This window comes from Triplophysa rosa, linkage group LG22, assembly GCF_024868665.1.
Source record: "Triplophysa rosa linkage group LG22, Trosa_1v2, whole genome shotgun sequence".
NCBI lineage: Eukaryota > Metazoa > Chordata > Actinopteri > Cypriniformes > Nemacheilidae > Triplophysa > Triplophysa rosa.
In genome coordinates, this window is record NC_079911.1 from 17,594,174 (window position 1) to 17,621,148 (window position 26,975).

At 38.8% G+C, this 26,975-nt stretch overlaps 1 protein-coding gene across 1 annotated transcript in view; it reads left to right on the forward strand.

Moving 5' to 3' along the window:
- Window positions 1–26,417, forward strand: part of LOC130545826 (membrane-associated phosphatidylinositol transfer protein 2) — a 51,094-nt gene extending 24,677 nt beyond the window's left edge. The window contains 22 exon segments of the mRNA XM_057320618.1: window positions 4,910–5,124; window positions 5,227–5,348; window positions 7,541–7,774; window positions 8,512–8,844; window positions 9,926–10,021; window positions 10,098–10,202; window positions 10,331–10,377; window positions 11,363–11,607; window positions 11,698–11,887; window positions 11,978–12,097; window positions 12,970–13,193; window positions 13,269–13,447; window positions 13,524–13,694; window positions 15,034–15,198; window positions 18,730–18,878; window positions 20,365–20,481; window positions 20,565–20,681; window positions 20,774–20,922; window positions 21,006–21,155; window positions 21,237–21,420; window positions 21,571–21,699; window positions 23,165–26,417. Coding sequence (XP_057176601.1) covers window positions 4,910–5,124; window positions 5,227–5,348; window positions 7,541–7,774; window positions 8,512–8,844; window positions 9,926–10,021; window positions 10,098–10,202; window positions 10,331–10,377; window positions 11,363–11,607; window positions 11,698–11,887; window positions 11,978–12,097; window positions 12,970–13,193; window positions 13,269–13,447; window positions 13,524–13,694; window positions 15,034–15,198; window positions 18,730–18,878; window positions 20,365–20,481; window positions 20,565–20,681; window positions 20,774–20,922; window positions 21,006–21,155; window positions 21,237–21,420; window positions 21,571–21,699; window positions 23,165–23,506 — 3,783 coding nt within the window. The 3' untranslated portion in view covers window positions 23,507–26,417.
- The last annotated feature ends 558 nt before the right edge of the window (window positions 26,418–26,975 follow it).

A 26,975-nucleotide genomic window follows, 5' to 3' on the forward strand; every position in this document is an offset into this window, starting at 1 on the left:
AAAAACACGTACTTCCGCCATATGACCCCTTTAACACTATGCATTATTTTCACTTTATTTTAATGGTTTTCATACCGTGTGTTTTATATTTTTCAACACTATAGGGAATGTTTTTATATTAAATTGTTAATAGAGTATTACTTTTACTTGTGATTCTTGACTGTTGTGCTTTTATTTTCATTGCTTTTTTTATCGCCAACTTTAAACGTTTCTGAAAATCATAGCGGTCAGCCGACTTCGGATAACCATAACTTTTGTTGCATACAAGGTATTTGGAAAGGTCTGGAACCCAGCTTTCATATGGTATCAAAATCTGAAATATATACAATTTCACAATGTGTTGGATTTTCCAAGGTCGCATCACATTTCTTGTGTTCGTGTAGAGAGAAAGCACACGACCTGATTATTTTAAATTATTCTGCTTTAAACATTTTAAGTAGTTTGGTGTCAAGGCCCATTTATGGCAAACACAATTTGAATATTATCAGGTTATTTTTAGCTCAGGGCACGCTAAAGAAACGTAGGAATTTCAAAGGCATCCGTCTGATGGGTCTTTTCGTCACAACACCATCACGCATCCGTCCGTAGCGCTCCATCTCCCTCTCTTTTTCTCCCCCCTCCACTGCAGCATCACAGCTGAGCTCCGGTTGCCATGGTTACCGGTGACATCAGCCAGAGCATGGCGCTCGCTGCAGTGGCTTGTTTGCAGTGCAAGAGGAGAGATGGAGGAAGAGGTCACGATGATGCAAGCCTGTTGCCGGGGCAACTCCACTCCCGTGATTTCTGTTATCCACAGATGGCCAGTGAAGGTGCGTCGTGCCGAGGTTAAACCTCTCGCATGATCCGGGCCCTTCCGTATCCATATAGGGATGCGTTCGCCTGACGTTCATCTGCAGCGGTGCTAATTAAGAGTACCGCAGAGGAAAAAATAGAGGAATATTTTATTTAAGGGCAAATCCCGGGTGGCAGAAATAAAACTGGAGAGCAACAAATCTTTAGGTCACTCCTTGTTAGGACTCTAGTAATTTTTCATTTGAGTTAAAGGGAAAGTTCATCCAAAAATAACGATTCTGTCGTTGTTTACTGAATTTGCATTATATTTTGGAGTTGTACTCCATTGAATAAATTACTTGTCAAACCCATGAGATTCTGATTTTATTAAACATCTGATTTAGATACAGTAATAAAACCACCAGACTGGATTATTTCAATGAATTGTTCACCTGGAAATCAAACATTTTCTCATTGTGTCCTTTACAAACATAATTGACTTTTCCTTCAGTTGTTGTTTTTGGAATATTGCCATAAGGTTTGACAATAGTAAAACACTGCATTACGTGAGACCAGAACGTTGTGTATTGTTTTCTTAAGCAAACATCACTGTTAGCTTTTGTTCAGGGTTAGAGATTTAAACAAACTCAAGGATTAAACTCGCATGTGTCAAAGTCTCCTGCATTGTGCTGCTGTTTTCCATCCGATCTGACTCGCGACTCAAGAAATCCGGGATGGACAGAATGTTGCTTTCATTGATTTATTATCTCACGTTTGCTTCAGACTAGGCATGGGCGAAGACCGGTTTCAAGGTATACTGTGGATTGAAAAAGACACGGTTTAAAAAAAATACAAAAATTTCCTGTTACACCGTTCCCAAGGTATGAGCTCTTTTTGTGTCTCATCAAAGACCGAAAGTGCAGGAATCCCATCAGGTTCTGTGCTTTTTTTGGTTTATGCTTAATTTGTTGTTTGCTCATCTGCATTTAGGTTATTTATATTTATGTATGCATGTAAGTTTAATTACTAGAAAAGCATGTAAAAAAAGACTAGAAAGGGGTGTCACGATTATGAAATTTGGCTGACGATTAATTGTCTAGTAAATCATTGCGATTATGGCGATTAATTGTCTGTTTTAGAGCTTTGACATTCAATTCTCATACATTTTTTATTCAGCTTTGAAACGACCATATTGTTCTGAATATAAAAAAATATGTTTTTTTCTTGGAAATACATCGGAAAAAATTGGGTCATCATATATTTAAGGTTTAAGCTTTTACCTGTCAATAATACAACCGCCAAATACTTGTAAATGAAGTAAATTGATCAGGGGTGAATTGAAGCCACCATTGATATGCTATCAGTCATAGAAATGCTTCTAGTCTGTTTTTTTCTCACTTACAAGACTACAATAAAAATTATACTTCTATGTTAATGAAATTTTGGTAGACTGAGACTGAGATTATCTTAAATAATATTAAATTGTACTTCAGGTTATTTTTATGGTATATGCTTTAGTTTTTATTGTGTTGTGGTGGTACATTTTACAAGTATTACAATGCTTTAGTTACAATAAATACACTAAAATATGCAATATGCAGATGCACTACAGCTCTCCCTAGTGTTTTCTATAGAGATGTGCGATAATTGCGATGATCCGAAACCATCATGATGAGGTCAAACAATCGCGATGAGACGATTATTTAATAATTGTGACAGCCCTGCCATGCTTTTAAAACCACTAATTTGACCTGACATACTGTACATGTTTACTATTGTTCCAAATATTTTGTATTGCTTAAAAATAAAATATTTTGTGTTCAATGTTTCTACCCAGACATTTAAAAGGACAGATTTAAAAGCTGTACGCACAATACCACCATACCGCAAAATCGTGATATTTTGGCTTAAGGTTATCATATCTTCAAAATCTCATACCGGTGTCATGACAAATGTCTCAGTCTCCTCCTGAAATCGTTCCCCTTTAGGACCCCGAGTGATTTTATTGCCTGAAAGAACGTCTAACGGGTACTCTTTTAGTGCCTGATGGTAATTCTTTTCAAAAACAACTTTTTGATCCGGCATTTTAACTAGCTACCAGTCGGGGTCCTAAAGGGGACCGATTTCGAGAGGGAACTTGATATCTCATGACACCGGCCCATGCCTAGTTCAGAAGTTGAGATCCTGTATTGAAATATCAAATGTAAAAAAAACTTATTTTATTGACCAGGGCTTGAATATTTACTACTGAATCTGTGATGTTGTGGTGACTAATATGATATTTGGCCCAGTGTTTGTTGTATTTGGTGTAATGAGAGGAATAAAGAAAGGCTGTGTGCTGCAGAGTGTTGTTATTGCGTTTTTATAAGATTCTCACGGCAGTTTGTGGTTATTGATAAAATGAAAATATCTGAAGCAAAACAGTTGAGAACTATTGATGCAATAAAGTATCAATGTAATATTGTGAGGAAGAGTCAATTGGGACACTACTTTTGGTGTGTGTGTGTGTTTGTGTGAGAGAGAGTGTGTATGTGTCATTGATTGTAGCAGGTGCGCAGGGTTGTGATGTCATCTGTCACGTACAGAATGAAATGCTGGCGCTTTCACGCTGAGAGGACGAAGAAAAGCAGATCCTGCCGCCCGTCTGCCATTCGTCTGTCTGTCTTTACCTCCTGACAGCTCTCCCGCCGTCCGTCTCTAAGAAGACGATCGAGGAGAACAATGAATCGACTCCCTTTTAGCTCGAGCTGAATTGAGTCGGCCACACCTCACAGGGAATGGGAACCTTAAATGGGAAAGCAGTTTATTGAATTACAATTAGGAGAAATACAAAACAATATTTTTCATTTAAATAATTGGACATTGTCCTTTTAACTAAGTACGTTTATCTCTATACCAAATCCATGTTTCTTATAAAAAAGAGCAACATCAAAATGTGTGTTGGAATTAAAGGGATAGTTCACCCAAAAATAAGAATTCGGTCAACATTTATTCCCCCTCATGTGGTTGTAAACCATCACCAATGTAGATGTCAGTCTTTGTTCGGTGGAACACAAAAGAAGATATTTCGAGGTGGTTTTGTGTTCGTACAATGGAAGTCAATGGGGTTCAGTGTTATTTGATTATCAACGTTCTTCAAAATATCTTCTTTTGTGTTCTGCAGAATTTCTTAAATTCACATTTAAATTTCAGTTGTCCGTCCTGCGTTCAGCAGTGTTCTGACCGTCACAGGTTTGATGTTCAGTGTGTGTCTGACCGAGCGCCGCTGTGGTTTGTTCTGACACTCGGGGAGGCTCGGCTGCTGCCACGTCTTACTCATCATGTATCTGCTGATGGATTAAAATCACTGAAACTTGAGGCCAAGAGCATTTGCGAGGCGTCTCTGTCGCGAGACTGTTCGGCGCTCGTCGACTGAATCTCTGCCTCTTGAGTTTCCCCATGTCCAAAACACAGATTTCTTCCAACACAGGAACCTGATCGGAATTTTATCAAAAGCTTTTGTTTTATATTTTTATAGAACACCCGACTCTTACTGTACAGTAAAACTCATGATGGAATAAAGATGCAAAAAATACATTTCGTGTTTTCGTATCTTGGCACTTCTCATGCTTTTGACTTCTTAGATTGAATCACTTTGTCATACTTTCAAAGTCACTTTGGATACTCAAAACTAACAATAATATGCTGGACTTTATGAAGTTTGTTACAGTGATGTTGTATTAGACAAACATACGGATGAGTTTAATCTTACCCATGTCTGTGTTTACTGGGCCTTCGGACAAATCATGAGACGTGAGGAAAACTGTCTGGCTCAAATGTCATCTTAATGAAGGTCTTAAGTAACATTGTCTGCTTTAAATCTCCCAGCCATCGTCTCTCTAATGCAGAGTCACGGCTGTGTATCCGTCTGCCCTGCGAGCATGCCGGTCCTGTCCTGACCCGCTCTGTCATCGTCCGGCTTTTATTCAAACACAGAGGACAATTATACACAGATCAGTGTCTGTTACTTCCAATAAAACGGCTGGATGTTAATAAAACGGACACTAGAAAGTTTGTCTGGTTTTCCCGTTTCATGATCGTTTCGAGTACTGACCCTAAAAATATACTCCTGACCCTTGATTTTTTGTCCTCTCTGCAGAAAAAGAGTCGTGAGGAGAGCGAAGGCGAGGGCAGCGGGGTGGAGATCCTGGAGAACCGGCCATATACAGACGGGCCGGGCGGTTCGGGTCAGTACACCCATAAGGTCTATCACATCGGCCAACACATCCCCAGCTGGTTCCGCTCCATCTTACCCAAAGCCGCTCTTCGTGTGGAGGAGGAGTCCTGGAACGCTTACCCATACACCCGCACACGGTCGGTGTCCTGACTGATAATCATCAAAAAAACCACACATCAGGCTTTTTTCAGACATGCTGATGTGATGTTGACGCTGATCTGTTCTCTCTTGTCCCGCAGATACACGTGTCCTTTTGTCGAAAAGTTTTCCATCGATATCGAGACGTACTACAAACCGGACACGGGAACTCAGAATGACGTCTTCAACATGTCTGGTGCTGAGAGGAGACAGCGGGACGTAGGTACGGTTACATCAGATTCATTTCTATTTGCAGAGATATTGATATTGAAGGATTATTTGTGGTTTTAATGATCTCTGTTCTGATGTGTTTAACGTCAGCGATGAGCTTCTGTTTAAATATGTGTGCAAACATTAAGATGAGCTAAAACAACTAAAAAGTACATAGTGTTTGGTTAATTTCATATCATAAAATGTATATGTATTTGTAGTTCAGCCAAGCTCTAGAAAGTTTTATTGGGTAAAAATTGTGAATGTGTGGAGCTTCACTTTTTTTCGATGTGTTTTTGTCGTGTTTTATCAGTACAAATGTCTTCAGATGCATTTACTTGACAAGCAAATCCACGCAAGTTATTTAGTATTATTCAGTTAAAAACTCTTTTGTTTATATCAAGGAAACACATCTTCCAGTTACGTAAGAAAAATAATCTTTACTGCAAAACATGATTTTTTTGTCTTGTTATCCTGTACAAATATCTAAAATTATGAAAATATGTTAAATCATACATTTACTTGAGAAGCAAAATGATCTAAGATATTAAGCCTTAAGATATTACATTTATTTTTCTTACCCCATCGGCAGATGTTTTTTATTGTTTTAAGCAGAATCTTAAAGGGAACATTCCAAATCTCTATGACTTCTTCTGCAGTAAACAAAGACGATATTTTGAAGAATACTTTTTATTAGAAAACAATAGTTATAACCATTTTGCTTCTTAAGTAAATGCATCTTGATTTAACAATGTAGATAAGGTAAGAAATTCAATTTTTGCTGTGTTATACACAAAATATGATTGTGCACAATAGGGGGATATTGAAGTCAGAAAGCTGAGATCCACTGATCTACACAGCATCCTTTTATATCTAAACCTACTTTAATTTTCTGTAACACTTTATAAATGCTAAACCGCAGCTGAGAATTTCATATGAAGCTCGCTGTTAACCACATGAGCACCATCGACTTCAGATGCTCGACGGTTTGCTCTGACGGAACCTCACACCCCTTACAGAAAAGACACACGAAATTCACATGTGCAAAAAACACATGTGATCACATGTGAAATGTGTGTTTTTGGAACATTTTGGTGTGAATTCCATGTGAATTCCCACGTGAAACCCATGGGATAACATGTAAAAACCCATGGGATAACATATGCGACATGTCTCCACATGTGATCACATGTTCTTCACATCACCACATGTTGCACATGTCATCCCATGGGTTTTTACATGTTATCCCATGGGTTTCACGTGGGAATTCACGTGGAATTCACACCAAAATGTTCCAAAAACACACATTTCACATGTGATCACATGTGTTTTTTGCACATGTTAAACACATGTTGTATACATGTGATCACATGCGAAAAACATGTTAAAAACATGTGAAATCCATGTGTCTTTTCTGTAAGGGACGTTCATCTGTTAAATGGTCCAAACAGGAAGTGCTCTTGAGTCACGTCTGTTTCATTTGCACAGAAGCACACTGACGAGTAACATGCCACAGCACGAGAGCCCCAGTGCATTCTGGGACAGATACTGGAGGTATCTGAGCCGAACGTAGACAGACGCAAACAATGCAGGGGGAAGCGCCCTGAACATACTGTTACATAACTCCATTCCGACCTGGAGACGTGTGTTCAGCAGTGTACAGCAGAGACATCTAGAGACCGCATGATGACATTACAGCAGAAAAAAACAATCCATGTCCTTAGTAATGTCTTAAAATGATAGTTCACCCAAAAAAAAAATTCTGTCATCATTAACTCACCTTCTTGCCATTTCAAACCTTTATGGTCTTCTTTCTCCGGCAGAACACAAAAGAAGATATTTTGAAGAATGTTGGTAATCGAACTGCACTGGACCCCTTTTACTTCTATTGTATGGACACAAAACCAATGCAAGTGAATGGGGGCCAGTTAACAACATTTATCAAAACACCTTCTTTTGTGTTCTGCAGAAGAAAGAAAATCGCAAAGGTTTAAAATGACAAGAGAGCGAGTAAATGATGACAGAATTTTCATTTTTGGGTGAACTACAGTATCACTTTAAAGAGATAGTCAATGTTTGGGTTATCACCTTTGGCACTTTCCACAAGAACTCGGTGATAGATGTATTTCTCTTTCATTCATTGATTCTCTAGCAACCCGTTCTCCATGCCTCGTCCAAAATAATTCAAGCAAATGTCTTTTGCAGATCCCATCGACATTGTGAAAGATGTCATGGCCCTTCACGAGTATCTAGCTGAAGAGGACCCTAAACTCTACAAGTCAGTGAAGACCCAGCGCGGTCCCCTGAACGATGACTGGATTGCAGAAATCAACAACAACCCCGGGAAAATGCCCGTCATGTGTGCGTACAAGCTGTGCAAAGTGGAGTTTCGTTACTGGGGCATGCAGTCCAAGATCGAACGCTTCATTCATGACGTGGGTAAGTGCAAACGCTCAGACATCTTTATTATGTGACTGCTGACATCGTGTTAAAATAAAGATTGTACCAGTTTATTCATACATTTTTTATTTAGTATCCATTAGTACATCCCTAATGGTTTTTCCCGTTGTCTGCTCATTTTGTTTCCTTGGAAAAAAGAAACATGGGTGGTGATTTGTCTCTCCAGTAGTTCCATATGAAGCGTGTTATCTGCCACACGTGTGTTTTGTGGTCGTGTTATCGGTGAGCGTGGGTGGGCGGCAGGTGTCAAGCGCTCCGTCAGGAACACAACCTCTTAAACATTAACCTGCATTTAATGAGAGAGAGTGATGCGGTGAAAGCCGCCTCCTGCAGACGGGATTCATTTCCTCCGCACGGCTGACGCTTAACGTTTCATTACTCCCGTATCCGCTCGCTTATTGCCTTTTTTCTCCCATCATTTGCGAGAGGTGTGATGCTAAATTCTTCCTTTTTTGGCCTGATATCGCTCGCAGTTTTCTGGCTGTTAAAATATAATAATAATAAATTTTGTTTGCACATCTCTTCATCTTCACCATCAGGAATTGGTTAACAGCATCAATGAATCTTTATCGATTGACCCAAATTTCATCTCTGTCCAGAATGTTTGTAATTTCCATTGACCAAATGTTTTGATGAAGCATGTGAGATCGAAAGTATCGAAACAATTTCCATCATGTGATATTGTGAAAATGAACATGGGAGCATTTCTCCGTCAGGGTTGAGAAAGGTGATGGTACGGGCTCATCGGCAGGCCTGGTGCTGGCAGGACGAGTGGTACGGTCTGACCATGGAGGACATCCGACATCTGGAGCTGGAGACACAGCTGGCCCTTGCGAAGAAGATGGCTCAGTACAGCTGCAATGAAGAGGGAGGCGAAAACAACGGCATGGTCACAAGCCCCGAAAAAGAGCTGGAAGCCAAAGAGGCCATCGGCTCCATCGAAGCAGAGAACACGTCCAGAGGACTGGGAGATACTCTGCAGGCCAGAGGAGAGCTGACAAAACAATGGTCCACCTCCTCCAGGTCCTCACGCTCCTCCAAGAGAGGTGGTACGTCCACATTCAACAAAACAGAATCATTAAGAGTCCCACCTGCAGTATTTATTTTACAATACATTGCTTAACAAATGTATTAGTATTAGATTAATGGTTGAATGTTACACTTGATTCACTTCTGACTTCTGAGAGAATTCTCAAATTTGGGTGCAAAAACGTGAATAAAGACTTTAGTTGTTTCAGTTTGCTATTTGCCTACTAAATGACAATATCATTTTTTTTTTAAGTTTTGACAGATTTAAAAAAAAAAGCTTTTTTATTATGACAGGTCATCTAATAAATTTGTGAAGCATTGAATTTCTTAAGATTTTATTTAAATATATATTTTTTATTATATTTATTATAAATTAGTAGTTTTTCTAGTGTGGACATTTTTGGATGCTTTTCAATAATGACAAAATTCACTTAAAGTAGTAAAATGTTTAAAGATTCACCCGTTTGTTTACTTAAAGTGTAACTTTTAGATTTTAAACTTTTATATATTTACGGTGTTATTTTTTTAGTTTTGTTTTATTTTTAATATTTTAAATTGGCTTAATATGTTTGCAGTTTTAATATTAATTTAGGTTAAATGACACATAACAAAATAGCTAAAAATTTAAATATTGTTTTTAGTATAGTATAGTTTTTTTTTTAGTTCCAGTTAATCATATAGGCGCCTCAACTTAAAGTTCCTAAGGCAACATTTCTAGTGTTCCTTGGGTTTAATTTTTTTTAAAATAATATTTAGGCCTATATTTGAATTGACTTATATTAACAGAAATCACATTTCTTTGTATTACATGAACTGAGAATTTTATTTGTCAAGTTTGTCAGCTTACTAGGAGCGGTGCAAAAGACTTGTTTTGTTTCATCCGGCAGACTTTTGCTGACAAAAAACTATGCATTTAATATATACATTGTACCAATACAAAGAGAACTGAAGATCAGTGAAGTAACACTTTAATAATATTAGGATGAAAATAATTACCCAATATGATTTCCATCTTTTTAAGTATGTTATCCAGTATTTGTTGGTGACATTAAAGCGCACAAACATGACCTGACTTTATGTATTTATGTGTGTGTCACACAGGAAGTCCTTCACAACACAGTATCTCAGAATGGCGCATGCAGAGCATAGCCAGAGACTCAGAGGACAGCACAGATGATGAGTTCTTCGATGCTCACGGTAACACTCGGTTTTGTTCTTCAGTTTTAAGAGATTCTGTCAATCAGTTTCTTACTCAGATCTGTTTCTTTCACAGAGGATTTCTCTGACAACGAGGAGATCTTTGCCAAGGAGATCACCAAATGGAACTCCAATGACATGATGGATAAAATCGAGAGCACAGAGGCAGAGGAAGCTCAGGGTATACAAAAAAGGATTTTATTTATTTCCATTCATCAGATTTGAGGCTGGACTCATATGCTGTGTCCTTGAGCTTATGACGTTTTTCTTTAAGTAAATGTCTAGAAGTGCTTTCATTTTTTGTTGCAGGTGAATTCTGTGAATCTGGCGCTGCCGTTGTGGAGCGGCTTGGCGAGGTATGTGCCTCAAACTTCTCTCAGTTTATTGCCAGCGCAACATTTGTCATTTTCATTTAGTTTAAGTGTTTCGGATAATATTTAGGTCTATATTTTATTTAGGGCTGTCAAACGATTAATCACGATTATTCGCATCCAGAATAAAAGTTTGGATTTACATAATGTATGTCTGTGTACTGTGCATATTAATTTTGTATTCATAAAAACATACGCATTTATTTAAGAATTTTTTTTTTTAAATATTAATACTCATTTACATATTATTTAAATTATTGGCAAATATAAATAAATACAGGTAAACATTTTCTTAATATATACATGTTTGTGTACATACATTATGCAAACACAGACTTTTATTCTGGATGCGATTAATCGCGATTAATCGTTTCACAAACCCTCATTTTATTTGAAGAGAAATGTTTCTGTTAAAGTTAACGATAATAACCCTGGATCAGGCTCGTTCGTTTATACCTGAAGAACAGCCACGATGCATTTACGATGACGTAAAAGCAAAAACAAAGAATATTCCTGCGTCTCTGAGGGTTTCTGTGTTATGCAATAACAAACCCTCACTAAACTCTCCATCTGACCTTTGACGGTTTGACGGTCAGCTGCCGTCAGGTTACACTCTCATGTTGTGAAGGGTTTCACAGCGTTTGGATTCATCTCAACACTCTTTAACTCTGGTCCACAGAGACTCAGACCCATGCGACGCTCCACCGCCCGCAAGCAAAAGCGCAGAGCATGCAGACGTGCAGCTGTGAGTGATATCACCGCACATCTGGACGTCAGATTAGATCCGTTTTAGCAGTGTTGTCAGACAACACGTAGAGTGAAGAGTGTGTTGTACGGTAGAGATATTTGTTCTGTTTTTAAGTTTGTCACAGACACAATCCTACAGTCTATATCGATGTTTGTGAGTCGTTTCCCAGCATCCCTCTGTCGTGTGTGGATAAAATGAACGTCTTATAAATGTGTCCCTCAGGATTGCTCCTTACAGCAGGGCTTACAACCCTCAAAGATCCACGTCCTCATCCTCATCCTGCACGGAGGAAACATCCTGGACACGGGAGGAGGAGACCAGAACAGCAAACAGTGTGACGTCAACACCATCAGCGGTGCGTTTGATGCCGTCATGAGAGTTCACTATCCCAATGCTTTGGGTCGCATCGCCATACGTCTGGTGCCGTGTCCGGCCGTGTGTTCCGAAGCGTTCTCTCTGGTGTCAAAGTGAGCACACACACAAATTTCTTACTGTACGCGATTTGTGCGTATGACCCAAATTTACCCAGAATTCTCTCTGTTCTGTCCTTGACACAGTTTGAGTCCGTAAAGCTATGATGAAGGCTGTCTCTCTAACAGTCAGGATCACATCCCTCTCGCTGCCCTGCCCCTATTGGCCACCTCAGCACCACAGTACCAGGACGCCGTGGCGACGGTCATTGTGCGAGCCAATCAGGTTTACGGTGACTTCATCAAATCCCTGGAGGGGTCTACTTTCACCGGCCAAGTCAGTGGGATCTTTTTATTTATAGATGTAAGCGGTGGGAAGTGGGTGGGTGTGCTGATGTTAAGTTGTGAGGTGTGTTAATGTGTGCAGGTGTGTCTGATCGGAGACTGTGTTGGAGGAATTCTGGGATTTGATGCTCTCTGCAGCAGTAACATCACAGTGTCTGAGAGTCAGAACAGCAGCCGCAGGGGCAGTATCGTCAGCGTGCAGGTGAACACACTCACACACATGCATACATTCACAAACATATACTCTATCACTCACCAACTCACACACTCACTCTCTCTCACATACATGCATACATTCACAAACATACACTTGCTCACTAACTCACTCACTATCTTACACTCACTCTCTCGCTCACTTACTAACTCTCTCACTCACTCTCTTACACACGCTCACTAACTCACACACACTCACTCGCTCACTCACTTACTAACTCTCTTGCACACGCTCACTCACTAACTCTCACACACACTTACTCTCTTACACACGCTCACTAACTCACACACACTCGCTCGCTCACTCACTCTCTTACACACGCTCACTAACTCACACACACTCGCTCGCTCACTCACTTACTAACTCTCTTGCACACGCTCACTCACTAACTCTCACACACACTTACTCTCTTACACACGCTCACTAACTCACACACACTCGCTCACTCACTTACTAACTCTCTTGCACACACTCACTCACTAACTCACACACTCGCTCGCTCGCTCACTCACTCACTCACGCACGCACGCCCGCCCGCTCATTCACTAAATCACACACACTCACTCACTTACTAACTCTCTTACACACACTCACTCACTCACACTGTCTCGCTCGCTCACGTACTAACTCTCTTACACACACTCACTCACTCACACACACACACACACACTCTCGCTCATTTACCAACTCTCTCTCGCTCACTCACTAACTCCCACACACTCTCTCGCTCACTTATTAACTCTCTCGCTCACTTATTAACTCTCTCTCGCTCATAACACAATGATTCATTACATCCCATAATAAGAGATGAGACCATTCCACACCTTTTAAATGAACAAATACTCATTGTGTCTCCACAGGACAATGATCTTTTATCTCCAGGCATCATTATAAACAGCACACACTGCTCGGGATCCGGCTCGGGTTTATCTCTGGAGGGCAGCCGTCACCTCAGCCGCAGTAATATAGACATCCCACGCTCTAGCGGTCCAGACGACCCCAAAAAACAGCTGCCACGGAAACGCAGCGACTCCTCCACTTACGAGCTGGACACCATCAAACAGCACCAGGCCTTTCTGTCCAGGTGACTCATGGGATTCCAGTGTCAGTAGATGATTTGTCTTTGAAATATATTCACGTGAAGCGTGTGTGTGTGTAGTCTGCACTCCAGCGTCCTGCGGAACGATCCGGGTTCACGTCGCTCCAGTAGCAGTACGATGCTGGAGGGAGGCGGAGCTCTGGGGAAGTTTGACTTCGATGTGTCTGACTTCTTCCTCTTCGGCTCTCCGCTGGGTCTGGTTCTCGCTCTGAGGAAGACCGTCGTTCCCTCTCTGGATGGTACGGCAGCACATTGAGTACACAAATAAAGCCTTCTAAATTTTAGAGGGTGTTAACGTTTTTGTTCTTTGTTCAGTGGCTCACCTCCGGCCGGCGTGCCAGCAGGTGTATAATCTGTTTCACCCCGCGGATCCGTCCGCCTCACGTCTGGAGCCTCTGCTGGAGAAGCGCTTCCACCTGTTGCCTCCGTTCAGCGTGCCGCGATACCAGCGCTTCCCTCTGGGCGACGGCCAATCGGCACTGCTGGGTAAGACGTTTACAGCCGCAAAAAAAGTGATGTTGCTCAAATGCGGATCACAAAACCTTTGGGACACTTGTGTGAAGAACTCATTACATGCAAATACATGTTTGTTTAATTGAATCCAACAAACATTCTTCATTGCCGCAGTCACGACCACCGTCCTGTGCGTCGGTCGGTGTCGTTCCTGTCTGTTCTGTGTCTTTATTTTCTGTCTCTCTTTCTGTCTGTCGTTCTGCACGTGTCCCTCATCCCGCAGTGGAAACCATCCAGAGTAACCCTCAGCTCCTGCCGGAGAGCTCGTGTGTGTACGCTCCGCGCGCTCAGGACTCCATCAGCGAGACTTCCATCGCTGTCCCTGTGCTCAACTGGCCCGCCGTGCCGGCCCCCGTCGAGTGTGTGTAGCCATTCCTGGTTTCTTACACCCTTCAGTGTAAATGCCCCCGTGTCATGTCCTCGTATCCGCTCGTGTGTGTAATTGTGTGTTTGTGCGTCTGCTTTCACATCCACACGCTTGGGCTTGTTTCTCTGATGCTGCAACTGTAACTGGTGTGAAATTATATTTAGAGGTGAAGCCGTGTTTGTTTCTTGCGATATCTAAATCACGTCCGAAGTCACATTTCACCCCCAAACTAAAACAAATATTATTTGCTTAAAGGATTTTTTTTTGGCATCATTTTCATGACACATTTTATCTTTATTATCCTTACTGTAATGTATTCGGATGTTTTACTTGTTTATTGTTTGTTTGTTTCATTTTATTTTAAATGTTTCTGTCAATATTTCTTATTTCAGTTTATTATAAAACATATTTATAACATTTATTTATTTAAAATAAATACAAATATTTATTTTAATATATAAATATATTAAAATATATTTATATTTTAATCATTTATTTAAGTTGCCTTTTTAAGTTATTATTAAATGACAATATTTATGACTATAATGTCACAATACTTAACCAGCCCTAAACTAAACATCATTACACATTTCCACACCGAAATGACACGCTTCACCTTTGTGAAACATTGAACAGCCCTGTTGACTAATACAGCATTGTGTTTCTGACGGACTTGCATGTGTAGATGGTAGATAATGCCCCATGAGGACTTCACGGTCAAAGTTCTCCTCTAAATTCATCTATGATGGTCCAGATCAGACCGCAGGGCTCTCGGGGGGCAGTATTTACTTCTCTGTCTCTGGCATTGTGTTTGCATCTTTATGATTTGAAATCAAAGAGTTCTTTTATAAAATGTTTTTAAACCAGATCTGCTTGCTGTCTGCGGTATACACCCTGCTGTAGATTTGTTAGTTTTGTTAGTGATGTTGGTTTTGTTCTTTACAGCGGATGTGATGCACTCTCACAGCATCATGTTTTCAGATCACTCCAGTCCTTCATCTCCGGCATCTATACCGGCCTTCCGTGGTACCCGGAGAGCCAGCGAGACCAGCATCGCCAGCCAGGTGTCGGGTTTAGCGGACAGTTACACCGCATCAAACATCGCCAACAGTGAGTTCACACACACAAAACATACAACTAACATAAATATAAATAACAAGAAAACAAGCTACTTTTGACACTTTAAATGTGCCATCTGCTTGAATTAAAATCTACTTGAAATTAAAATGTTTTCACATTTTGTTACTTTTTTACATGTACATACATATATTAATTTAAAACTACGCAAGTAAAAACTATGCAAGTACATGTTAAAAATACATACATAAAAATACTACTTGCGTAGTTTTTATTTGAAAAGAATTACACATATTTTTAACATATTTTATACATATTTACGATTTTTTTTTTTTACATTTTTGCACATATTTTACATGTTTATGTTTGTTGTTTACGTATTTTTACTTTTTTAAAATATTGTTTACATATTTTTAACAGTCATTTATTTGTGTACATATTGTTATGTATTTGTAACATATTTTTACATTTATAAAAAAAATTAACATTTATTTTGCATATGTTTATGCATTTAATTTAATTTAATTTGACATATTTACACATTTTGTATATTTTTACGCACACACATATATATATATATTAGGGCTGTCAACGTTAACGCGTTAATGCATGCGATTCATTTTTTCAGATTAACACGTTAAAGATATTTAACGCCATTAACGCAACATCATTGAGTGCGTTTACATGCACAGTCTTACTCAGAAAACTGATAACAAGTAGGTCATCTTTTATCGGGGAAAGCTCATAAACGTGTAAGCAAAACCCGCTCGGAAGAGGTAGTTTTTTGCACATTACTCCGATTTCGCGCTGCATGTAAACGTCTTTACCAGTTTTCTCTCAGTTTTGTTTATGTGCGCATGTCTGACAGCACAATAGTATAAGTCCAAAATGGACGTAATAGTAAAATAACGCATAAAATTCCACTCTCGAATCATGCAGTTGATGTAGAAACATCAAAATGAAGAACTATTGTTGCATATGCAGGTACTGTGGACATGAGAATAGATATAAAAATACAGCTTCTGACCGTTTTCACGCTGCATTTTTAATTGCTAAACAGACTATCGACGGTGACGTCACTGCACACGAGAAACCCGGCAAGTCTCAAACTTCCATGTAAAAGCGGTTTTATGCGTAGCCGGTTTATTACTGTGCATGTAAACACACGAAAACAGGTTTCTTCTTAAGCTGATTTTTGATAGATATCCGTTTATATTGTGCATGTAAATGCACTCATTGTCTAGTGATACATTATATAATCACGCTCTTATTCTTATAAAGGCAGTTTAAACTATTTAGGTGCGATTTGAAATGGTTGTATTGACACATCCAGTATAGATTGACAGCTTCTGGCTGTAGAAAACGGCTCAACGCAACGACACAGAGGTCCAGTCTGGTGTACACATGGGCTTCGTCAGAGTCTGTCAGGCAGCATACCAGTATTAACTTCTCTTTTGTGCTTGAATGAACAAAAACACACAAGATTATGCCAGAAAGCACATTTTGTCCAGTATTTTCGCAAGCACAGTCTTCAACGAGTTAAATAAAGTCTTAAATGAATGCAAAGAGTAGTGACAATAGGAAGCACATTAGGCCCGCTCAGAGCGGCAGCTCTTAAAGGGGCCGCATTCTTAAACGTGCTGCTGGTAATCAAAGAACAAAAGAAAATAAGAAATCAATGTGATTTTGTAGCTTTAATGAGGATTCTTCTGTATTTCATGTATTTAGCTGTAAATAAAGTGTTTGAGAACATGATTTATTTTCAGTATATTTCCTGTTAGACCGGTAGGAAGGGCACACTTATTATAATGAGTTTGATTAGTAGAAAAACATAAGATATTTAATAAAGACATCAGGGCAACAATATAAGAAGTTGACTTTCATTCATAAAATGATGCTGTTAAAGAAATGTGTTGTTTCTACATTATTTGGAGATAAAATGTGAAATTATTAGAATGTAAAAGTATATTTAAAAACATAAATGCTGTGTGTAATTAGTTAGTACATTTTATTTATCGATTGACAGCACTAAAATAAATATGTTGAACAAAATAAATAGTGTATGTTTAATTTGACTAAACGTGTGCGAAATCACACAAAAAGGGTGCGATTAAAATTTTTAATATATTGACAGCACTAATATATATATATATATACACATTTATTTCTATATTTACACATTTTGCACATTTTTACACACACACATTTTTATATATTGCATATTTTAAACTTTAACATATTGTTTACATATTTTGAACATTTATTTATTTACCTACATATTGCTTTTATATTTTTAATATATTTTTACTTATTTTTTTACTTGTTTTCAACATATTTTTACATATTGTTTACATGTTTTTAACATGTTAAAAAAACAAATATTGTTTATATATTGTTAACCTTTTTTACGTTTTTCAAATGTTTTCTGTTTACGTATTGTACAGTATTTAGAAGTACTTTTAACAAATATTATTTGCTTTAAAGTGGTTGTTATATAGTTAAAAGAATTACTGAGTTTATGTTCACCTGTTGACTATTGTCTTGATTTTTTTGTTTCTCTAGTAGCGCAAGCGTGCCAACTTAGTCTCTCCAAAAAGCTCAATCTGTTGTCCCAATTGGCCCTCCCCTATCATAAAATTGGTTCCCGAAGCCCCTCCCCTAAATCCAGCAAGGTGCGTGATAGGCAGGTAGAGTCTCTGGATGCCGGCTGTATGGATGATGCTGAACAGAGCATCTCTCTAAGCTTTGAGCCTTCACCCCTGCTTGGCTCTGACCCTCCATCACCCTGTGTCCCACCAGACATCGAGCAAGGTACATGGGGCAGGAGAGCGAGGGTAGATGTCAGGTCACAGATCTGCCCGCTCCCCCGTCTGCCTGAGCTAGTTTCTAGCACCCATCCCTCCTGCTTTCCTCCGTATCTTCAGTCCGTTTCTGGATGATCTCCCCTGCGCTGATGCCCTTGAATTCATGTTCCTTTCCCTTAAAAGCTCAGCGCTGGTGCTTTAGTTCTTCATCTCTGGAACCCCGAGACGCTCCGGGGTTCTTCTGCACGATGAAGATGATGATGATGCTTTGGAAGCATGATGACCTGTCTTGCTTTTTTTTCCAGTGTGTTTTGTGCTTACAGCCTCAAAAGTCAATATTATTGAAGATCTCAATATGAACTCATCAAAATGACCCAAATCCAAATTATTTGACCAAATCTACATTCATTTACACCTCCATACTCTTCATGTGTCAACAATTACACTCTGATACTTGCTGTACATGAAACACAAACGTCCTGAGACGTGAAAGAGCGACATGTGAGCAATAAATACGTTTTGTAGATGAAGACTAAACATAAGAATTAGAAGGTAGATTTAGAGTTTTAGTGTTCTGGAGTGCCCTTGCTGTGGATCATTGGCGAGAGATGTGCGCTTCACGTCTCTCGCTTCAGTCTCGCATGACCCACCACAACTGTCCGCTCCTGTCCTGCATCATATTCCTCACCCTGATTCACTTCTAAACTACCTGATGTTGTGAACAGATGTGTCTGATCTCACGTGTTCTCTCTCTCCGCAGTCGCTGCACGCTGGTGGGGCACTAAACGTGTAGATTTTGCTTTGTATTGTCCTGATGCTTTGACTGCCTTCCCTACCGTGGCTCTACCTCACCTGTTTCACGCATCATACTGGGAATCAACAGACGTCGTGTCTTTTCTGCTCAGACAGGTGATTATTCACTCATCACGTGTTCCTGTAGTTCAGCGGGTAGAGGATTGGGTTTGATACACAGGGAACACACATACTGATAAATAGAGCTGGCACAACATATCCCAAACTTTTAGATTTGTTAAAAAAATTAAACTACTACACTACAGGTCAAAAGTTTTTGGACTTATTCATGTTTTTTTCATATTTTAGAATAATTTTGAACTCATCATAATTATTAAATAAAACAAAGGGAACTATGGGAATTATGTTGCTTCTTGAGGTCTCACCCTGAGATGCTTTTTCAACAATATTAAAGGAGTTCCCATCTATTCTGTGCCCTTATCACATGGCTGCTCTTTCTTCATTATTCAGTCAAAGTCATCCATTTTTCATTAAATAAAATGTTAGTTTTGTCATGAAAAAAAAAACATGTTTGTTTGCAAAATTATATTTTTGTCTACTTAACTCATTTCAAACATTTTAGCATACACTTTCAGATCAAAAGTTTTTTTAAATAACGAGAAACATTTCACTTAAATGCCCCAAAACTTTTGACCGGTGGTGTATGTATTAAGCCAGTGGTTATCAAACTTTTTCGTTGTAAGGCCCCCTTTGTGTTACGTGCATCGCTTTGCGGTCCCCCATATAAAGACGTATAATCTTAAACTTAGAATTTTAATTAAACCAAAAACATTCAGTTATACAATGCTGGAACCTCAATTCGTTTGGTTGGTGGTGTTATTTTTCTGATGTTTGATTGCATAAAATCTATGATAAATTTCTATATTTCATAAAATGCCACAAAATCTGTGGCCCCCTGGATCCATCTTGGGACCCCCCAGGGGGCCACGGCCCCCAGTTTGAGAACCACTGTATTAAGCTATGGTGTTTTTTTTATTTTGTACAATTTAATGTTTAAATTTTTTTTATATTGTGCTTTTACCGCTTTAAAAAGTTTTTACTTTCTTATTTTCTTTCTTAAATGTATGCTTAAATTTTTATTTATTATTTTATTTTTATTAGGGGTTTTTTTACGTACACGGTATGGAAAAAAATAAGGTTGGACATAGGGTTCAATTAAACCTTGAATGTTGTCAATTCTATATAAAAGTTCTTCCTATAAGAAAGAAAAAAGTTTATTTAAAATTGTTAAGAAAAAAGTACTGTAAATTATTTTTCCTTTTTTAAATGTTTAAATGTTTTAAATGTTCGAAATATTTTTATAGTATTGTATTGCGAATGCAGTATTATGTATTTTATCGAAGCATAATCTGTGTGTATTGTTTTACCCCTACTGATAAAATATATTCACTTGAATGCAAGTCTCTTTGGATAAAAGCATCTGTCAAATGCAAAAAAGAAAATGTAAATTGTTGTTTAAAAATTACATTTCTATTCTGGTTGGCTATAAAAACAGCTGTGGACAACCCAAAAACCAAATGTGAAATTTTGAATCAGCCATGCATGTGATTTTTATTGATCTGTTATTTCTTGATATTTGTAGGTTATGAGACATGAGAATTCCAGTATTTTGGAACTGGATGGGAAGGAAGTCTCAGAATTCACTCCGTCCAAACCGCGGGAGAAATGGATGAGGAAGAGGACACACGTGAAGATCAGGGTGAGACACGGAATCTCTTTTTTCTCAAACACTGTTTGAGAGGTGCTTTTCTCATTGCACAATATCTCTTTGTGTTTTTGTAGAACGTTACGGCAAACCATCGTGTGAATGATGCCGTGTTTACAGAGGACGGTCCTCAGGTGGTCACGGGGCGTTTCATGTACGGTCCATTGGATATGGTCACGCTAACAGGAGAAAAGGTGTGTATGAATGAATCCGCTCATATAAACCATCATCCCTGTAAATGATTCTGCTGACAGTATATATACTGTATTTTTCCTGTCGTTTCAAGGTTGACATCCACATCATGACCCAGCCTCCGTCTGGTGAGTGGGTGTACTTTGACACTGAACTGACCAATAGCAGCGGCCGAATCTCGTACGTGATTCCTGAGAGTAAGAAACTGGGAATTGGAGTGTATCCTGTTAAAATGGTGGTCAGGTACAGATACAGACACAACAACTCTCAAGTGTTTGGTTGTGTTTTTTACGAACTGGGTTCTAGGCTGTTCTTTCTGTTCACAGGGGTGACCACACGTCTGCTGACAGCTACCTGACGGTTCTGCCGTGCGGCACTGAATTTGTCGTGTTCAGCATCGATGGCTCTTTCGCAGCCAGCGTGTCCATTATGGGCAGTGACCCTAAAGTCCGCGCGGGGGCCGTTGATGTGGTCAGGTGAGGTCTTGACTTCACATCCGTTCCTTGAAATGGCAGGCGGTGTTGCTGTTCTTGACATGAGATGGTTTGGTTTGTCAGGCACTGGCAGGATCTGGGTTATCTGATCGTGTACGTGACTGGACGGCCGGACATGCAGAAGCAGCGTGTGGTAGCGTGGCTTTCACAACACAATTTCCCTCATGGAATCGTGTCGTTCTGTGACGGTCTAGTGCACGACCCCCTCCGACACAAAGCCAACTTTCTCAAGTGTCTCATAACTGAGGTGAGAGAACGCAGAACCGTCACAAACTTCTCTTCCGTGGCTCAAGGGGTTGTGGGTAATATTATTTCTAGTCTAGTATACTGTACGGTACATTTGATAGGCTGTGTGGATTGTAAACAGAAGTTTAGGATTATCTGGTTCATTTCATAGGCACATATGAAGATCTTTGCTGCCTATGGCTCTACTAAAGACATCTCGGTTTACACGTCACTGGGTCTGACTCCATCCCAGATCTACATTGTGGGAAGACCAACAAAGAAAATGCAACATCAGTGTCAGGTATCCACACTCTCTCTCTCACACACACACACACACACACACACACACACACGTTTTCATGTTTTGCAACTTTTCAGTCTCATCAACCTGTCTCTCTCCTCTCATATCAATCTGTCTTTGTTTTCACTCATTCATTTGTAGTTGTAGCTCTATTGGCACAACATACTTGCTTAGTTGTCAACATTTACAGTATATCTTCATACAAATGAGTATTAAACAAGTAATAAAAGACAATGTATACAACAACAAGGATAATAATTATATAAAAATAAACCAAAAAAGCAAATAAAAATGTTAATGAATTAAATTGTAAACAAAAATATGATATACACAACATTGCAAATAATAAATGAAATACAATTTTAATAATAGTATAAAAATAACCAAAAAAAACGATACTTAAAAATGTAAATATGATGTAATTATTAATTATAAATACAAAATCTAAAGAATATTATGTATTATTATTAATTATTATTAACAAACAAAATTATTGATGATTTATTAATAATAAAAACACAAATAAATTATATATACAAAACATCACAACTTATCAATAAAAAAATTAAATACTGTTTTAATAATAATAGTAATAATAACAACAACAATAATAATAATAATAAACAAACAAAATTAATAAAAACATACATAATATTTACTTCATAATTATAAGCAAAAATAAATTATGTATAAAGGAAACATCACAAATAATAAATAAATGAAATATTATTATTATTACAAGACATCCAACACTAATATTATTATTAAAATTATTAATCTCCATTCCTCTTGTCTCTGTCTCCATTCCTCTTGTCTCTGTCAATAAAAATGTTAATGAATTAAATTATAAACAAAAATAAATTATATACACAACAGTGCAAATAATAAATAATAAATAAAATACAATTTTAATAATAGTATAAAAATAACCAAAAAAACAATACTTAAAAATGTAAATATGATGTAATTATTAATTATAAATACAAAATCTAAAGAATATTATGTATTATTATTAATTATTATTAACAAACAAAATGATTGATTATTTATTAATAATAAAACACAAATAAATTATATATACAAAACATCACAACTTATCAATAAAAATGTAAATACTATGTTTTAAAAATAATAATAATAGTAATAACAACAATAATAATAAAAACATACATAATATTATTTACTTCATAATTATAAGCAAAAATAAATTATGTATAAAGGAAACATCACAAATAATAAATAAATAAAATATTATTATTATTATTACAAGACATCCAACACTAATATTATTATTAAAATTATTAATCTCCATTCCTCTTGTCTCTGTCTCTCTTTTTCTCCTTCTTCAAACTCGTCTCTATATTTGCTTTTTTCCTGTAATCACAACACATAGTTCATGTGTCTTTCTCCATTCATACACACTCGTCTCTCTTTACTCCCCCTAACATCTCTCCTCTTGTCTCAGTTCATCACAGATGGTTACGCGTCTCACCTGTCACAGCTGGAGTACAATCAGAGGTCCAGACCTGCCAAGACAGGAAGTACTCGTATGGTCCTGAGGAAAGGCAGTTTCGGGCTGGGCGGCAGCAACGACTTCCTGCGCAAGCGCAATCACCTGATGCGTACCATCTCCTCACAACCCACCCCCTCCACTCCCGTCGTGCAGCTGGGCCGTCCCGAACGGGCCCAGAGCCAATCAGAATGCGACCGAGAGCGGGCTGAGCGTGCCCAGAGAAGCATGAGCATCGCCGCCGGCTGCTGGGGCCGAACCAGCAAACTGGAGGGCGGAGCTCTGAGCCCAAAATAGGCTCCACCCACCGGGTTTAAAATCGAGATTGATTTATGGTCACAGTATTACAACAAACTCTGTGAGCAAACCTCAAGGCTTTAGTGTTGTTGCATGAGAGTCGTTTGAGAAAATGAGAATTCTTTTTGTTTTAAGTCCAGCAGCCAAACATTTTCAAGAAAACGAAAATTAGCGCCTTAAGCATCGCTCTGGGTCCCGGCCCTCACCTCTGTCCTGATTGAATGTACTGTTCGGACGGAAACACCTTGGACTCCTCCCTTTCACCGTCATCCAGGAACATTACACCCCGCTACCCTTTCAGACCGTGCCTCCTCTTACCTGCTCAGGGCAGCCATGATCTTGAGAAGTTGGTCAGACCCAGAGGCCGTCTCTCGTCCCTCTTGTTCTCACGGAGTACTCCGTTTCTCTCCCGGCGGCATCTCCGAGTGGAATCCCAGCAGCTTTCGGCAATAAGGATCCAACCCCATCACATGAAAACATGCAGGCCTTATGAACGGACGCTCGTTCTCAACCGAGCAACTATCCCTTTACCAGGCCATCTGCTTGCAATATCTACGAGACGTCTGCCGTTTCTCGGTCCTGTCCTCTGGACACTCTCGGCACGGCTGCTGGGTCACTCTCAACATATTTCTTTTTTCTTCAACTTCTGAGCCACCAAAAAACAATCGTAAGCACACGTGGGATTTCACGCCACACCCACTGAAGTCAAAAAGCGTCTTTGAAACCCTGGAGAAAATCTCCCATTTCCACCCGTGCAGCTGGCATGCTCCGCCGCAAACTCAAACGATCGTTTTTTTCCGCCAAGATTTGGATGGAGACGGATTCCACATGTTCTCAATCATTTCCTCTGAACCTCTTTGCACTCATTCCCCGGTGATCGGGGGGAGCGATTCGATCGATCGCCCGCCTGATACCACCGATGGCCAAATACACTTCATTTGAAACGCTGTAGTCCTGCAACTGCATCACCTCATTGTTGTTTTGCACTAGTGGAATAGTGGACGTCCTCTTATCACGTCATGTGACCCTCATCATGTGCGCACGCACGATCAAATATTTCTCCAAGATATAGGAAACGAAAAAAACGTGAGAAATGTGCCAAAACCAGGCGGTCGGACGGTGGGAACCCGAGCGGAGTGTTGGATGTGTTGTAGCAAAGTTTCCAGGGCGGAGTGTGTACATACGCTGTGTTTGGATGGCGCGTGTATAATGTTTTATAGATTTTAGATCATTTTAGATCAACTCAAGTCCTTTGAAGTTCAGTAATCGATGATATTGTTCATATGTAAGTGATTTGAGATCTCTAGAAATCGTGCTCTTAATTTTATGATTTTAGATGGGACAGCATGACCGAGTCGGGTGTTGAATTGTTAGTTTGTTTAACGCTGCCATGCACACACTGGAATAGCCATTCTGCATGTACGCCGGGGCTTCCCATCCGAAGCGATGGTTTCCAACCCGGCTGATGGTTTTTGTCGTTCATCCAGAGCGGCTGTTGCGAAATGAATGGGACTTAAACGCGTGTAGATACTGTAAAAGATGTAAATTTCACTACATAGGATATGTTACGGTCAGAATCTATTTATTTCTGTAGCTTCGTTAGATGATAGATATTTCAGGTTTGACTGTATTCCACGTCTCGCTTTACTTTTTGTCTGACGCTTCTTTTAAGGACCAATGACGTGCGTCCTTGTGCATAATCGTCAACAGTGTTTCTGTAGCAAAATTCTATAGAGAACGCCACCGTACCGCACGGACAATCACATGTGTTCAGACACACACACACACACACACACGTGTACAAACACATGTGCAGATGTTCTGGAGAGCGATCGTACTTTGGAAAACGGGGTTTTAATTTCCACTTAATGTGAAGGGGGTTATGAACGTTTATTAACATGGTTCATCTTTCTGTGAGTTTTAAGTTGATGCTGTGTGATTTTCATCTTTAAAATGTTCTGTTTTTAAGTTTATATTTAGACTAGTATTACTAGTCTTTGTAAGTAACGTGAACAGGTTTTGTTGTCTGTTCGATACTAGACATCAGGGCAAATATTCAGAAAAATTTGAAAAAATGTTGAATAATTTGAATGTTTTCCATTTTAAATTGATTCTTTATATTGAAATTGTCATTTTTTCCACCATACGTTCGTTTTCCATATCAGAACAGATTTACTTCTGCAACCTGTTACGCTTTCTTAATACCGGCCTTTTTTCACAGATGCTGGTCAAGTTCATGAATTTTATTTATGAATCGAAGGTTTTTGTGTCATTTGGCGGTTTGTGCCACACTTCTGCACACGTTTTCTGCAGCAGATATTCATTGAAAGATTGCGGGCTAATGTACAAGTATTATATCCTCAGATAAACCAGATTATAGACACTTTTCTATTTTGCATGACACAGCATATCTTTCGTACACTTTGCTGTATTCAGTAATGGGCCACTATACCGGACATACCTCCAGTTTGTATCTACGAATATGCTGTTGTCTCTATATAACATCATATTACTACCAAATATTTATCTTGGCAATCCCAAACCATATTTTTAAACACTGACATGGTGAGATTTTCAAGTGTTGGCGTTATGTTGGAATTAGAGTGAAAGTACTGTTTTCAATAAACACGGCAGAACTTTTGGACATGTACACCAATCAATAGACAAATTGGATTCACAATTTTTCCTGTTTGTTGCCAAAACGCTGTATGAAGGAAACATGTTTTGCTGATGATGAGTGACACACAACTGAACTGTGACACTTCTGTCGTGTCGGTGTTGATCTCAACCGACTCGCTCTCTTACAGTTTTCTTACCCGGCCGGTGGTTCAGTGCTCTCATATGTATAGCTGTATGTAATGTGAATTAAATGCAGTTGGACAACTGTGCATGTCTTCTGACTCTTCTATTGCTTTTATGATTTATAAATGTCATACAATGTTGCATTTCATTGAGATTTATTTCTATGGTGCTTTTCCCAATTTGGTATTATTGCAAAGCAGCTTTACATACTTCTAGATAGTAGCAAAGCAAACAGAGCCTAATTTTACACTTTCTTTTTTTTAAATTATTATTAAATAAATTGGTGTGTATTTTAAAATGAGTGAATTTTCTAGTTAAAGGAAACTTGAGGACATTTTAATTGAAGGGATAGTTTACCCCAAAATAAAAAGTCTGTCATTGACTCACCCTCAGGTTGTTCCAAACCTGTATACATTTCTTTGTTCTGATGAACACAGAGAAAGGTATTTGTAAGAATGTCAGTAACCAAACAGACCTCATCCCCCATTTACTGCCATAGTAGGGAAAATAAATACCATGGGAGTCAATGGGGGATGGGATCTGTTTGGTTACTGACAGTCTTCCAAATATCTTCCTTTGTGTTCAGCAGAACATAGAAATTTATACAGGTTTGAAACAACCTTAGGGTGAAAAAATGATGACAGATTTCGACCGAACTTTAGGTATT